This window comes from Clupea harengus, chromosome 12 (genome assembly GCF_900700415.2).
Source record: "Clupea harengus chromosome 12, Ch_v2.0.2, whole genome shotgun sequence".
Classification (NCBI taxonomy): domain Eukaryota; kingdom Metazoa; phylum Chordata; class Actinopteri; order Clupeiformes; family Clupeidae; genus Clupea; species Clupea harengus.
The window spans coordinates 13,505,177-13,519,109 of NC_045163.1; the positions used below are offsets into that span (position 1 = coordinate 13,505,177).

At 47.8% G+C, this 13,933-nt stretch overlaps 1 protein-coding gene across 8 annotated transcripts in view; it reads left to right on the plus strand.

Moving 5' to 3' along the window:
* Nucleotides 1–13,933, plus strand: part of mast4 (microtubule associated serine/threonine kinase family member 4) — a 109,507-nt gene that overhangs the window by 28,520 nt on the left and 67,054 nt on the right. For 7 of the 8 annotated variants that reach the window (XM_031577267.2, XM_031577268.2, XM_031577269.2 and 4 more), the window contains exon 3: nt 169–293. In XM_031577267.2, the coding sequence (XP_031433127.1) occupies nt 169–293 (125 nt within the window). Of the gene's footprint in view, nt 1–168; nt 294–12,420; nt 12,792–13,933 lie in introns of those variants that run through there. The other variant, XM_031577277.2, reaches the window with a different exon arrangement.

The following is a 13,933-nucleotide window of genomic DNA, read 5'->3' on the forward strand; positions in this document are numbered from 1 at the left end:
TTCAACGACCTTCAAAAATAGACAGATATGTGTAGGGTGGAGAAGTGCCTCACCTGTTGTGCAATCCACCACATCTCTGCACCCTAAACCTTGTCATAGCCACACTTTTAAACTCATTAATGGCTCTCTCTCCCTCTCTCTTTCTCTCTCTCTCTGTTTGTTCCACAGGAAAGTACCTACTGCCCTCCGTGTCGAGCCAGCCAGCATGGCAGCATGCGTCCGAGACCTCCAACCTTGTGCGCATACGCTCTCAAAGTATGGGCAACTCGGCCCCCTCCCTCACTGCCAGCCTGGTACGTCCACTCCCCTCCCTCCCCTTCCTTCATGCTCTTTGGCTGACCTGTACCTGCCAGTTGTTAATGGTCGTGCTGTAGTTCTGGCATCTTCAGTGGGAAAGTCTACTGGAGGCAGATGTATGGATACTGTGATGTGATTGGATTTTGATTAAGCTTGGTTTGGAACTTGGAATATGATTGGTTGATTGGTCAAAATTTGTCAAATGACCTCACCATTGCTGAGAAATTGCGAATGCACAATAGTGTAACAGTGTGTTAATGACGCTTCGGTTGAAGTATACATCCACTCTAAACTTCAAATCAATCCTCGACAAAGTGGCAAACTGGTAAAGTGATTCGATATTAATAGGAGTGTAAATAGCAGACGAAAAAAGGGATTGTTTTGGGAGTTCATATTTTATGAAATATGTGAACATTTTGGATTTATCTCAGCGCAGCGTTGTGGATCGACTGCAGCCAATCAGTTTTCCCCACTGTGTGAGTGTGGACGATTTGCTCAGTTGGCACACCAGGGGAGAATATGAGTTATTAACCACCACTAGGGCTTGGTACCGAACCTCGATACTTTTATGGTAGTGAGAGAGTATTGAAATATTCAGTACCAAATTTTGCTACCTAAGGAGTAAACCGTCAGTGGGCGTATAAACAGGCAGCATGCTTGTACCAAGATCTAATAATGCTGGTGAATGGATGTCTATCCCAAAGGTAGACGAACACTTTGTAGAGGCAGGCAGGAAAAACACAATGTTTCCCCCCAGAGACAGAGCTCACGTGTGTGTGTGTGTTGTTATTTCAGAGGCTTAACTACAGTGTGTCGCATAGAAAGTGTAGAAATGTCTTAAGAGATCAAAACTATTGCTCCATTTAGTCAGGTTCGATGCCAATAGCACACGATGCAATATATGCGAAAAGGACATGGCTGCCAAGACCGGCAACACAACATATTTGATGAAACACTTGTGTTCCAGTACAAGTGTGCGTCTGAGTTGTGTGATTGCCCTTTCGTTTCTTGCCTGTGTGTTTTGCGATAAATAACTATGTATGTCAGTGCGTGTCTGGCGTGTGATCGCACTCTGGTGGCCGTGTGTCAGGCCCTAACTGTGAAACTGAGTCAGAGGGAGGAGGCCGTAAACAAATTGAGGCTGCTGCTACTGCTGCCCCTGTGTTTGGGGGTTGTCACAGGGCCAGACAGGCCACAGTAATGAGTGGTCTGACACTCCATGAATCAAACCTGCTGTCCCTCGCCTCGTAAACCGACACACTTATCCACCCCGACACTGCTCAGGTGCACCGAGGCCATCTGGACATGGTCGCGAAGGACTTGGAGTCTGAGACAAATAACGATTTGCAAAGGCGTCTCTTAGCACTACTCTGCCAGCGCACAGGGGCCCAGTGAGGAGCTGATGTCATGTCATGTTTTGTCTCCGTGGCAGTTACTCAGGGGAATTAAGTCTGACTTCACTCTGCAGAGAGTGCAAATGCTGTTTGTTTGCAGTGAACTCATGAGGTGTTTTTTCTACAGCTGGCCACTAGGGGGCAGTGCTGCGTTTTGTTGCTCACACACTGTGCAATTGTTAAGGCACTTGGTGTGGCATTCACAGTGACTATAAACACAGTCTGAAGAAAAATGTGGATGCATCAGGACATCTGTCTCTCTTTGCCTTTAAGATAAAGCGGAGCGGTTCAGCCATGTATGAGAAACAACATGGAATTCCGTCTTAATGAGCGTTTATGTTAGTGAAGGGATCTAAAGGCCTAGGATAGATTTGTTCTTTCCAGTTAGATACTTTCTCCGTCACAAACAAAGCACAGTTGTGTTTTCATGTCTCTTGAAAACACTGTTAGCCAGTCAGAGCACATCCGTATGTGGCCGAGATTTTTATCCCTCACGTTTCCATTAGCACTTTCATGCTTCGGAAGATAAAGGCAGATAGTCCGTGGGCAGTGTGTGTGAAGCCCTCTGATTTCCTATCTAAATGAGAGGACTGTGTGCAGTCATTTGATGACTCTGCTGAGCTTTGTCTTTGTGGGACGCTGAGTTTTTGTCTTTTTGTCATCAACACAACCAGTACTACCCGAGGATCTTTGTATATGGCCATTTATTGGATAGCCTAGATGAATACAATACAAATATTAACAACACATTAGCTGCACAGAACTCCATGGCCTTTCATTGACAGTCCTTTAGGCAGCCCTTGTGTCTTTAGTATGCCTTCAGTCCTTTAGGCAGCCCTTGTGTCTTTAGTATGCCTTCAGTCCTTTAGGCAGCCCTTGTGTCTTTAGTATGCCTTCAGTCCTTTAAGCAGCCCTTGTGTTTTAGTATGCCTTCAGTGCGCTCCAGTATGCTTGAGGTGAAACACTTTGCATTTGGCTCATTTGAATTGAGTTAATAAGGAAGCAGTATGACAATGAGATCAGTGTGTGTGTGTGTGTGTGTGTGTGTGTGTGTGTGTGTGTGTGTGTGTGTTGTTTTTCAGTGGTTCTCGCTCCGCTGCTGTTCCAGTGTAACTTGTTACCATGACATCACCACAGTGTGTAATTCACGGAGGCGTCATGTTCTGCCATATCCACTGGAGCCCATTGGATAAATAACACAGCCATGTGGTGGTGCAGTGGGAACAGTTCATGCACTCACCTGCCTGATGTGGCACCTGTCTGCATGAAAAAGAAGCTTCCCTGTGCGGGCACACAAGTGACAGTTTATTTTTTTCCTCATTGAGGCAGGGCTGATGTGTAGGGGGAGATATTTCTTACATTTTTTTGCTGTGTGTTGTGTTGTGTTGGTATATTGACTTGTCTTTGGTTTTGATGAAGTGACATAATGGCTCCCCCGGGAAAGGGAAACGGAGAGCTGTAATGAGGAGGAACGAAGCAAGCGACTTCCAAACCTGTCGATCCATCACTTAGAAATGGGACCATGAGCGACATGACAGTTCTCTTTAGAAATACCTCCCTCTCTCTTTCTCCTCATCCCCACTCTCTCTGTTTCGTGCGCACGCACATACACGCACGCGCGCACACACACACGCACACACACACAAATACGCACACAAACACACACACACACACACGCATATCATATGCATACACACATGGATGCGCATACACACATACACATACACACACACGGCAAGCCTCCTCCTACTGTGCTACCCTGTATGAATTCTGATGGTATGATAACGGGGGGGGGGGGGGGGGTCACAGTAATAGAGCTGATTTTAAAAAGCCTTCACAGCTCTCACCTAATGTCACGCCCCCCACCCCTCCACCCCCTCCTGAGGGGAGCCCAGTGAGCCAGAGAAGGGCTCCCCAGGCGCCTGCTCCACATCTCATTCCATTCTCCTCAGACCCCGGCGTGGTGTGTGTGTGTGTGTGTGTGTGTGTGTGCACGCGGAAGGGCTCGGAACCCCTGCCGTGAGAGACTGATTGAAATTAATGATTGCCGCAGCTCAGGGTCAATGCGGCACAAACAGAATGTCGTTATGGTAGGGCCCGATCAGTCCTGCCTGTGTGCCTTGCTGTCTGCCTTTTCCACCACTTCCTTCCTATCTGTCTGTCTGTCTGTCCTCTCTCCTTTCCTCCCTCCCTCCCTTCCACCTGTCCCCTGCCTTGTCCTCCAGTACTCCAGCCTTGTTCACAGAGACCCGCGTCATTCCCCTTTTTCTTTCGTGTCCACGTGTCACGTCTGCTTATGGATGCCGGCGGAAAAAAAAGAAAGTCTGTGGCGTTTGTCGTTATCAGTCCGTTTACATGCTCCTGCGTCTAAGCGGGCCTCAATGGAAAATCGATGCTGACCAACAGAGGATTCCCCTGCTACGTTCACACCCCTCATTGAATTTTTAATGCAGTGACTCCTTCGTCCTGCCGCTATCTCCTACCTTTGAATGTGCCGCGCTGATACCAGCGAGAAAAAGCGTGTCTGCGGACCATCGGTACCGCTTTTGGCTGGGAGGCGGTGTGAAAAAGCCAAACACGCACATGCATACAAAAGCGGACAATCGACAGCCCAACACATGATAGTCCCATTGGGTTCCACCACACTCCTCTTCTGTTCCTGTGTTCTGTGGGTTGCTAAGGTCTTTGGTTCTTCCACAGACCTATTTGTTAAACCCTTCATGAAAGGTGGTGGAGGTGAAAAGGGACTGTGAACCATCTGGTCCTTCCAGTAGACACGCACACAGGACGGAGCTTAGGGGGATCAGGCCATCATGTAACACCACAAACGCAGCTCCTCCTCCTCCTCCAGAGCTCCTCTGTAGGTCTTTTATATTAAAAGCGAAGCCTAGCAAATGCCTACACCTAATTAAAAAAGAAGCTTAAGAAATCTTTAATTTTTAAAAGTAAATTTTTTAGACATTTTATTATTTATTTAAAGCTTGAGATGATTTAAGGTGGGTTGCTGTTATCACCGCAAGATTGGAGATGAATTTAAATGCAGCATGGGTGAAGATTGATTAGAGCTTCCCCTGTGTTTGTCAGCCCACTGTGGAGAAGAGAGAGGGGGGACTCCTGGAACATTGGTTGAGTGGAGCACAGGCTCGCTGTCACCACAGCATCTCACCATGCCGACCTCATTAACCAAATATCTTTTCCCCAAACTGTTATTACTTGAGGATCCACTTTTATTAAAAGGCTTATGTAGTACAGCTGAAGGCAGTCACAGACATAGCCAAAGCTACCCTGTTTGACTCTTCAGCGTTCACGCTGGGATTTAGATGGAATAGCACCCAGGCTCGTCCAGAAAGGAGCTTATGGACGGGGCCCATCGCGGGTCGGTCATTACACTTTCAGATGGGCCACAGTATCAGTGGCCCACAGCATGGTGCAGAGTCAGAGCCGGCCGTTTATGCTGGTTATTTATGAAGGAGAGATCATCTCTCTCCCTCCGCCCTCTGCCCACCCCCAAACCCTCCACCACACCCCCACCTTCCCCACTCCAGCTAAGCTGTGTAAGATCTCTCTCTCTCTCTCTCTCCCTCTGTCTCTCTCTGTCTCTGTCTCTCTATCTGTCTCTCTCTCTCTGTGTCTCTCTCTCTCTCTCTGTGTCTCTCTCTCTCTCTCTGTCTATCTCTCTCTCTCTCTCTCTCCCTCTGTCTCTCTCTGTCTCTGTCTCTCTCTCTGTCTCTCTCTCTCTGTGTCTCTCTCTCTCTCTCTGTGTCTCTCTCTCTCTCTCTCTCTGTCTATCTCTCTCTCTCTCCCTCTGTCTCTCTCTGTCTCTGTCTCTCTCTCTGTCTCTCTCTCTCTCTGTGTCTCTCTCTCTCTCTCTCTGTGTCTCTCTCTCTCTCTCTCTCTGTGTGTCTCTCTCTCTCTCTCTCTCTCTCTCTTTCTCTCTCTCTCTCTATGTCTATCTCTCTCTCTTTGTTCCCCCATATCGACAGGTACCTCGCTTCCCCTGGAATGCGTCCGTGCCGGTTGGAATACAAATGAGCAATCCATCAGAATTATTTATTCATTATGACACACTGCTCGTGCGTGATGGGTCATACCAGTTGAAGTTCTGGCTTAAAGAGCTCGATGCTGCCTTCTATTACTGAACGCCACCCCCCCTCCCCCCCTTCCCCAACCCCTTCAAAACAAAAAAAACGTAGCCCGAGGTCTAGTCTTACCTCATCCCCTCTCCCACCTGCTCAGGTGCCCGATGGGCTACTTGGTGACTCATTGAGCCTTGATGACCTTAATGGTGCCAATAAAGAGAACTTTCCCCGTTTGCTTGGGCATGTGATGTGTTGACAGGTCAACTAGGGGCTAGTGGCGCTACCTTTGTTTTTGAAGCCACTGAACATTTGACTGGAGTTCTGTTCCAAAAACCAATACATTTACATATCCTGTCTTTGAGGGCATGTGATGTTTTTGTTTAGTTTTTTTAAGCAAATAGACCATGTAATGCCATTTTTTTCATGCCGTTTCGTACAGTTGAGCTTTGAGGGTGAATGCCTTTTGGATTTTTTTTTGGTCATCTGAGACATGGAATGAAAGTCAGCCAATAAGACCTACAAACCTGCTCTTATCGAAAGCTATTCCCCTAAAAATAGATACATAGGCTGTGAGGAACCACAACTTCAATTCACAGATTTCAATTACTGACTGCCTCCACTACATATTACAGATACATGATGTCAAAGCCCAGTACAGTATCTCATTCTTTTTCCCATTCACTGTTATCAGGGCATCAGATATGTGGTCTGTGGCTGCTTATTGGCAAAATGCCTGGAGCTTCAAGTCTGGCACAGTCTATTTCTCTTTGTGAAAGATCTCAATCGCCTCAGGCCCCTCTCCTTATTGCTTTTTGTCTCTTTTTTCTTCCCCCTTGGTATGATGTCATGCCCCTGGATAGATTTGTGTGTGTGTGTGTGTGTGTGTGTGTGTGTGTGTGTGTGTGTGTGTGTGTGTGTGTGTGTGTGTGTGTGTGTGTTTGTACGAGGAACTATGTGATGGGTGTATGCTTGTGTGTATCCAACCAAGTGTGGTTGTGTGTGTGTATATATGTGGGAGTGTAACCTAACTTGCGTTGGCACGTCTCTTGACCATGATTAGGTGTGACAGGAAATCAATAGGCTGCCCAGGTCTGATATGGAGATAAGATAAGTCATAATCCCAATGTTGTGGCTTTGTGGGCTTTGGAAGACCCTTTCATTATGGCACTCCGAGATGTCCTTTCCAGATATCCCGAGTCTGTCCTCTCCTTCACCATCACCTTGGGTTATCTCAGCAGTGATGTCATCTCAGTCTCCGTGGCCTGGTTTTGTGAGCCGGCTGGTTGCCTGTTGTTTGTGACGGCTGCCTTGACGCTTCCATCTATCATAGTCCGGTCTGAAATGGTGATGAATTTGGTGTTGAGACATTTAAATGTCTACCAGAATGATGGCAGGCTTTTTTTGAAGCAGTCCCAAAGGAGTACCCCCACAGGATAAAACGTCCGCCGCTTCGTGGCATGTTCAGAGAAAAAAATAAACGCTTTTTGAAGGTTTGAAGATTAACATATTTTTTAACCTCTTCAATTGGAGCCAGAAAACATGTTTTACTGGCACTGAAATATTTAGCACATTTGACATTGAGGTAACTTCATTCAATATATGTTCTCTGTCCGCCCTTCAAAAGTCCCCCCTCTGTGTCACAGCTGCAAACAGAAATACCGTATTTGTCGGTGAAATATATCATCACACCACTCTGTACTACTGCACACCGAGAAGCAGGATGTAAATGAAAAAAAAAAGCCTGTCACTTTGATGTAGTGGTGACAGCAGAAGTGTCGGGACCTTGACAAACTGCTGGGTGGTTGGTGAAATAGAGCCTTTCGGGGTGTATTATTATTATATTATCAGACTGTGACATTGTCATATATTTCCCTGTGGAGCAGAGAGAAACAGATCTAAGGCGAGAGGTAATTCATCCATCACGCAGTGGGTGGACCAGGGTCTATTGTTTGTCGGTGAATGCAATGTAATTGCAGTAAATTGTAATGTATTGGAGCATAATTGGGAAACTATTTAACATGTGATATTGTGTATAAGTTTTGAAACACATAAGCTGCAATGGCTTTGTAAAGTAGGAACGTATTCAGTCAGTCAGAGTTGAGTCAGTGTTCTGTTAGGCACCATATCTTTATAACGATATATATAATGGAAAATGAGCTGAAATAGGTAGCCTGTCTGCGGTGGCGTTTGAAGTGGGGTTTTTTTCTATATAGAGGTGAGTTCACTCCTGTACCACTTTCGTCCTTCAGGTTTGATGTGGCAGCAAAGGGTCACGTGCGTCATCCAGCCTCAGATGTGGCCCTCGCTGTAAAAGAGTGGTGGGATTGAGGTCGCAGTCGGGGGTGCGGTGGGGGGCGTCTCTCTCCACGGGGCTCTGCGGTCTTCAGACCTCCAGACCGCCTCAGATCCCCCAGACCCTCTGAAGCTGCCCCAGGCAGGGCAGGAGAGAGAGCGGCCCGCAGGTCACTCAATCAGCCCTCTCTGCATGCCCTCGCATCTGCCCATCTGCCTCTGAAGCTCCCCCCACTCCTCTGCCCCTCTAACCTTCAAACCCCTTCCCTGGTCCACTCTGCACCATCCCCACCCCACCCCAATCCAACCACCCCACCCCAACCCCACTTTACTTGAGGGAAGCGATTCCAGCTGTCCTGCTACTGCGAAGGAAACAAATAACCGTGGCCTTAACACCCCCCCCCCACACACCCTCCCCAGCTCGCCCCATCTCTCATTCCTAACCGACCCCCTCACTCCAAACTTCCTCCCCCAGGCCTTTGCCAAAAGCCATTCTCCTCCACCACCACCACCACCATGTTCTCCATTCATCCCCTCTCCCCATCCAGGAGCAAAGACAATCAGGCCGTTGCACAGAAGGAGGAGGCCCCCCCCAGCCCTCTACACATCCCCAAGCCCCCCCAGCCTTGAGCACTTTGAGGCCCATGGCCGGCTGGTAAACTGGGGATAGTCCTCCTCTCACAGCTTCTCCAAAAAACAGATGCGTGTAAAGGGTTGAGTCAAGTGCTTCGTCCGCTGCTGAATGCTACCTTCCCCTGTGAAGCCACAGGAAATATGGGCTTCCTATCCGAGTCCTGTTTTCTCTCGCTCTTATTCTCTCTCTCGCTCTCCCTATCTCTCTCTCCTAACTCTGGCCAAGTGCAGACGGACTCTAGTTTGTCTGAACCCGGTGAACCCCGACTCCGGATAGCCCTATGTGCAGAAGAACGCACTGTATCCGCACTCCCTCGAATCGGGGGTCCAAAGTGAGTAACCTCGAAATCCGATTGCTGTTGGTGTTCGTCTGCACGCTATCAGCATACCTAATCGGATTGCCCCACGTGATCGCATCATTAGACCAGCCAGAACAACAGACACAACCGGCATTATTTAATAACTGAATAGTTTGCCATGGCGCAGTGAGTTTGGCAGCCAGTAATAACAGCTCTCCAGTTTAAAAAAAAAATATTCTTCCTATTACCTTGCGGGATTAATACAAATGTATCTATCTATCTGTTGTTAGGAAAGGGATGACATTAACAAGCCACACTTTAATCTATCACTGTTTAATCTATTTGCATCAGACCATTTTTCAAAAAACAGTTTTTAAAAGTGTCAGCAATAGCCTATATCAGCAAATCTGACGTGAAAAGATGTTTTATTATAGACGGAAGTTTCAAAACAGATGAATGTTACGTTAGCTTTAGTCCTGTCAGACAACGATAGCGATAGCTACTAGCTAGCGTTAACGTTACCTCAGAGGTAGCCTACAGTACGTGAAGGACAAAGCCCTCAACAATAGCCTACATTTGTTGTTAGTAATAAAACCATGAAATTGGAAGCAATTGTAAACCATGAAACATTCAGGATCCACAGCACTTGCATTGTGGTCTCTCCTGCTCAAGCTCAGCATCTCCATAAAACACAGGCATTTAAACAACTCAGACATGTCATGTTGCACATTGCTTTGTTGCACTGTTCTAAACTCTTTATTATCAATAACAAATATAATAATTTTTCGCTTAACCTACAGTCTGCTCTTACCACTGATTTTATAAACCACCATAATGTGTTACTGTGCAGATTAAATGTAGGCTATGCGGCTAAGCTAAACGTTGCTAGTTGGAGCTCAACTACTGTCATATGTTACTTTGATAGCATGCTCCTGTCTTCTTCTCTGTTTTTTCAGTTGTCTGTAGCACCAAAGCGCCACCAACAGGCGTGGGGGATGTACTACAGCTGAGTCAATCGGATTCACTGGGTTCATGTGCACGCGATGTAAAAAGTGGGTAGGTGTGAAATAGGTGTGAAAAATGAACCCGGGTTCAGGCAAACTAGAGTCCCGTCTGCATGGGGTCTCTGGCAATGAAGTCATTTCCAGGCTATTACTTTCTGAAATCCTGTTTGCGTGAAGTTGCCGGGGGGTGGGCATTGTTCAGATTGTTTCCCGGAAGTATACACAGGCATGTAAAGTACGGTATGTCATATGTTCATTGACTACATCTCTTTGTACATCCTGTAAGTCTTATTTACTCTATCAGATGATTTAAACCTCACCTCACCATTGGTTAGACTGCTGACTTCCCTTCAAGTTTTGTGTGTGTGAGATTGTCTTCTTTTTTCTTCCATTTTTCTCCTCCAAAAATGGAATTCCTCTAATTGTTCTTTTGAGAAGCTGTGGAGTGTGACGAGGGAATCAGGGGCCCAGTCAGTCGAGTCCCGCGGAATGTTTTCATTCCCAGTGGGATAATCTGGCCGAATTGTTCCTACTCTGCGAGGTCAGGTTTTTTTTCTTTTTTTTTTTTCTTCCTGCGAACCCACCCTCTGCGAAAGGTTGAAAGTTTTTAAAATAAATACAGTTACATTAAGATTTCGCACCACTGCCCTTTTGCATTTCTCCCCATCCCTCCCTCTCTCTGTCTCTCTCTCGCACACCCGCTCACTCAATCACACTCTCTCTCAATCCTTCTCTCTCAACCCTTCTCTCTCAACCCTTCTCTCTCTCTCTCTCTCTCTCTCTCTCTCTCTCTCTCTCTCTCTCTCTCTCTCTCTCTCACACCCTTATCAGTGCGCTGCAAATGAATGGGTGTCTGGCCATAGACTTGCAGACTGAGTACATTGTAGATAAACCAGCAGAGAGGTTTTGTTATGTGGTCATTTGTCTGACCTTTACAGGGATAGGGCTTCTTCCCCCAGTCTAATGTAGTTGGCAGACCAGTCTCAGTGTGATAAGAGATCACCAGTGCCTGGCTGGCGAGACAAGGAGCGAAGCGAAGGGGTACCCACTTAATATTCACAGGGCAGTCAGTGCAAATTGAAATGAGTGAGAGCGAGTGTGAGAGAGGGCAAGTGTGAAAGAAAAAGTAAGAGATGGAGGGAGGGAGGGAGGGAGGAAGGGAGAGAGAGAGAGGGAGGGAGGGAGGGAGGGGGGTGGGAATGGAGAAAAACACATGCTGAAACAGACTGTGAAATTGCCGGATGGAATTGGTGGCGATGGCAATCAGAGGAGAAAGTTATTTCTCTTAATGCTAATAATTTCAGCACATGGAGGGGGGGGGGGGGGGGGGGGGGTACAATGGTAGCAGTGGGGAGGTGCGTGGCGGCAAAATGCAGCAGTTTTCTCGGCAGGCAGCTGGCACCGTGCCCTGGGGAGGCGGTGGGATTTTCAGCCGAGTGACGCGTGCCGGCAGAGCCCGGGCAAAGCAGTGCATGAAATCACTCCAAATTGACTTTGGGGGGTTGCATCGGTGTTGGGGATGCGGCGTGAAGTGGTCTAACGTGCTGATTACCGGAGGCAGAGGCAAGCCCCCTCCCCGCAGGCTCAGAGCAGCTGCAGGTGGCCAGGGTCAGTGCAGAGGTTGCCCTCTTTGAGGCTCGCTGCTGCCAGCTGTGACTGTGCCCTCCTCCTCCCTCTCTCTGTTTTTCACTCTTCACCTCTCTTTCTCTCTCTCTCTCTCTGTCTCGCTCGCTCTGTCACTCTTGCAAGTCTTTCTTACAATGTCTCTCTGTTGCTCTCTCTATCCCTCTCTCCTTCACTCTCTTGTCTCTTTATTTTTTTTCTCTCTCTCTGTCTTTGTTCTACCCCCAGCTGTGCCCTCCATCCGTTCTGGCTTTGACCATTTTCCCTCCACACCGGATCGCTTATCTGTACCCGGGAGAGAGCGCGGTAATGATGGATGTCGTGCCGGAACACTGGGAATACTGTTCCCCTTGTCCCGCCGTGCCGTAGTACCGCAGCCATTCCTAAAACGGCAGTGGACGGGCTGACAGGATGCCAGCAGCATTGTTTAGCAGTGGCACAACATCCACAGCAGGATGTCCTCTCCTTCTTCTGACCCCCCCCCTAGCCCCCCTCTGTTCCCCTTTCTCCACGGTCACCTAGGGTGCGGAAGAGCGTGGCTGCTCAAGGGAAATTAATCTGCGGCTCCCTTCGACTGCTACGCTGAATTAGTGTTGCTATCTCTTTCCCTCCTCTCTCTTGCTCTCTGTTTCTTTTCAGCTTTCCCTGTCTCTCTCTTCCTTTCCCCTCCTGCTGTTCTGTTTCGCCTCTCTCTCTCTCTCTCTCTCTCTCATTCACTCCCTGTTTCGCTCACATTCACACACACAGCAACCAACCTACCGTCTCTCACTCACTCTCTCTTTCACACTGTCCTGAAGTTACGGGGGTGGTGGTGGTGGGAGAGGAACGTGTAGGCAGAGGGGGGAGGTGTCAGCTGACTGGCCCCCTCCAATCAGATAAGTTCTGATGTAAGTGTTTAGCAGCTGCTAAGATCAGATCGAGTGTGCCGGAGCCAAGAGGGGCTGGAAGGCAGCGCTGCAAGCATGGCTATGCGCCGGCTGACAGCCACGGAGGACCAGCAGCAGTAGCAGTAGCTCATGCGTGTGTGTGTGTGAGCGCGAGAGAAAGAGACAGCCTGCCCGTGTCAGGGAGTCTGCCTCTGTGTGTGTGTGTGTGTGTGTAAGGCACCGGAGAGGCGGCCGAGCGTGGAGCATGGACGAGTCAAGTATCCTGAGGAGACGCGGGCTACAGGTTGGGCTAGACCGGACTCTCTCACCGCTGTGCTGTGATGTGTTTGTGTTTTTTTTTTTCTGTGTGTGTGTGTGTGTGTGTGTGTGTGTGTTGGTGTGTGTTTGCATGTGTGTTGAAGTGTGTCTCCTTGTTTCACATTCAGCTGAGGTCTGGAGGGAGTTTCAAAGCTTTTTCTGGTGTGTGCGAGGGTAGATGTGTGTGTGTGTGTGTGTGTTTGTGCACATTTCAGTGCAAATGTGTGTGTGTGTGTGATAATGCCTGGGAATATGAGGTGAATAACATTTACATTTACATTTACATTTACATTTAGTCATTTATCAGACGCTTTTATCCAAAGCGACTTACATGTGCGACTTACAATGTATACACATTTTACATTTTACACTGATGGCACACTGCACATCAGGAGCAATTAGGGGTTCAGTGTCTTGCTCAAGGACGCTTCGACAGGGAATCGAACTAGCAACCTTCTGATTACTAAACGACTTCTCTACCTCCTGTACCACTGTCGCCCCATTGGAATAACAATGTTTGTGCTCTGGTTGAGTGAGTGGGAGTAGGTGTGTGGATCCAGTCAGTGAGAGATCTCTATGTGTGTGTGTTTGTGTGTGTTTCTCTCTTTTTCCTCTTACTGCAGTACTCACAGTCATTTAGTGAGGACACACACACACACACACACAGACCTGTCTGCTCAACTACAGGCAGATGAGTGTCACATCATTACTCATCCTATTCAGTTTTGAACTTGTAAACTTTTCATGGCTGCCTGTTCTGTAATGAAACTCTCCATAATGAATGACCAACTGTAGACTCCAGTGTCCCTACGTGCCGTCAATCCTCCAGAGTAAATATTTGTCTTGTGTCTTGCATCAAGGCATTGATTGAGATATTTGTGCCGCTGTGTGTGTTGGCATGTTCTGCATTATTGATTTTTGCTTTAGTATAATGGAACAGATATTGAATTCGTGCTCCCAAGACGGAATTGTTGATATTGAAAGTATTGGGTGTGTGCGAGGGCAACCGCTACTGTCATTTCAAGAGATGGGCTGGTGCCGTTTATTGAATAGCTGAGCTTAGATAGAGGGCATATTTCAGGGGAATGAGGTGCGTGGCAGAGGCACTTACCCATTGAAATGCCTGCT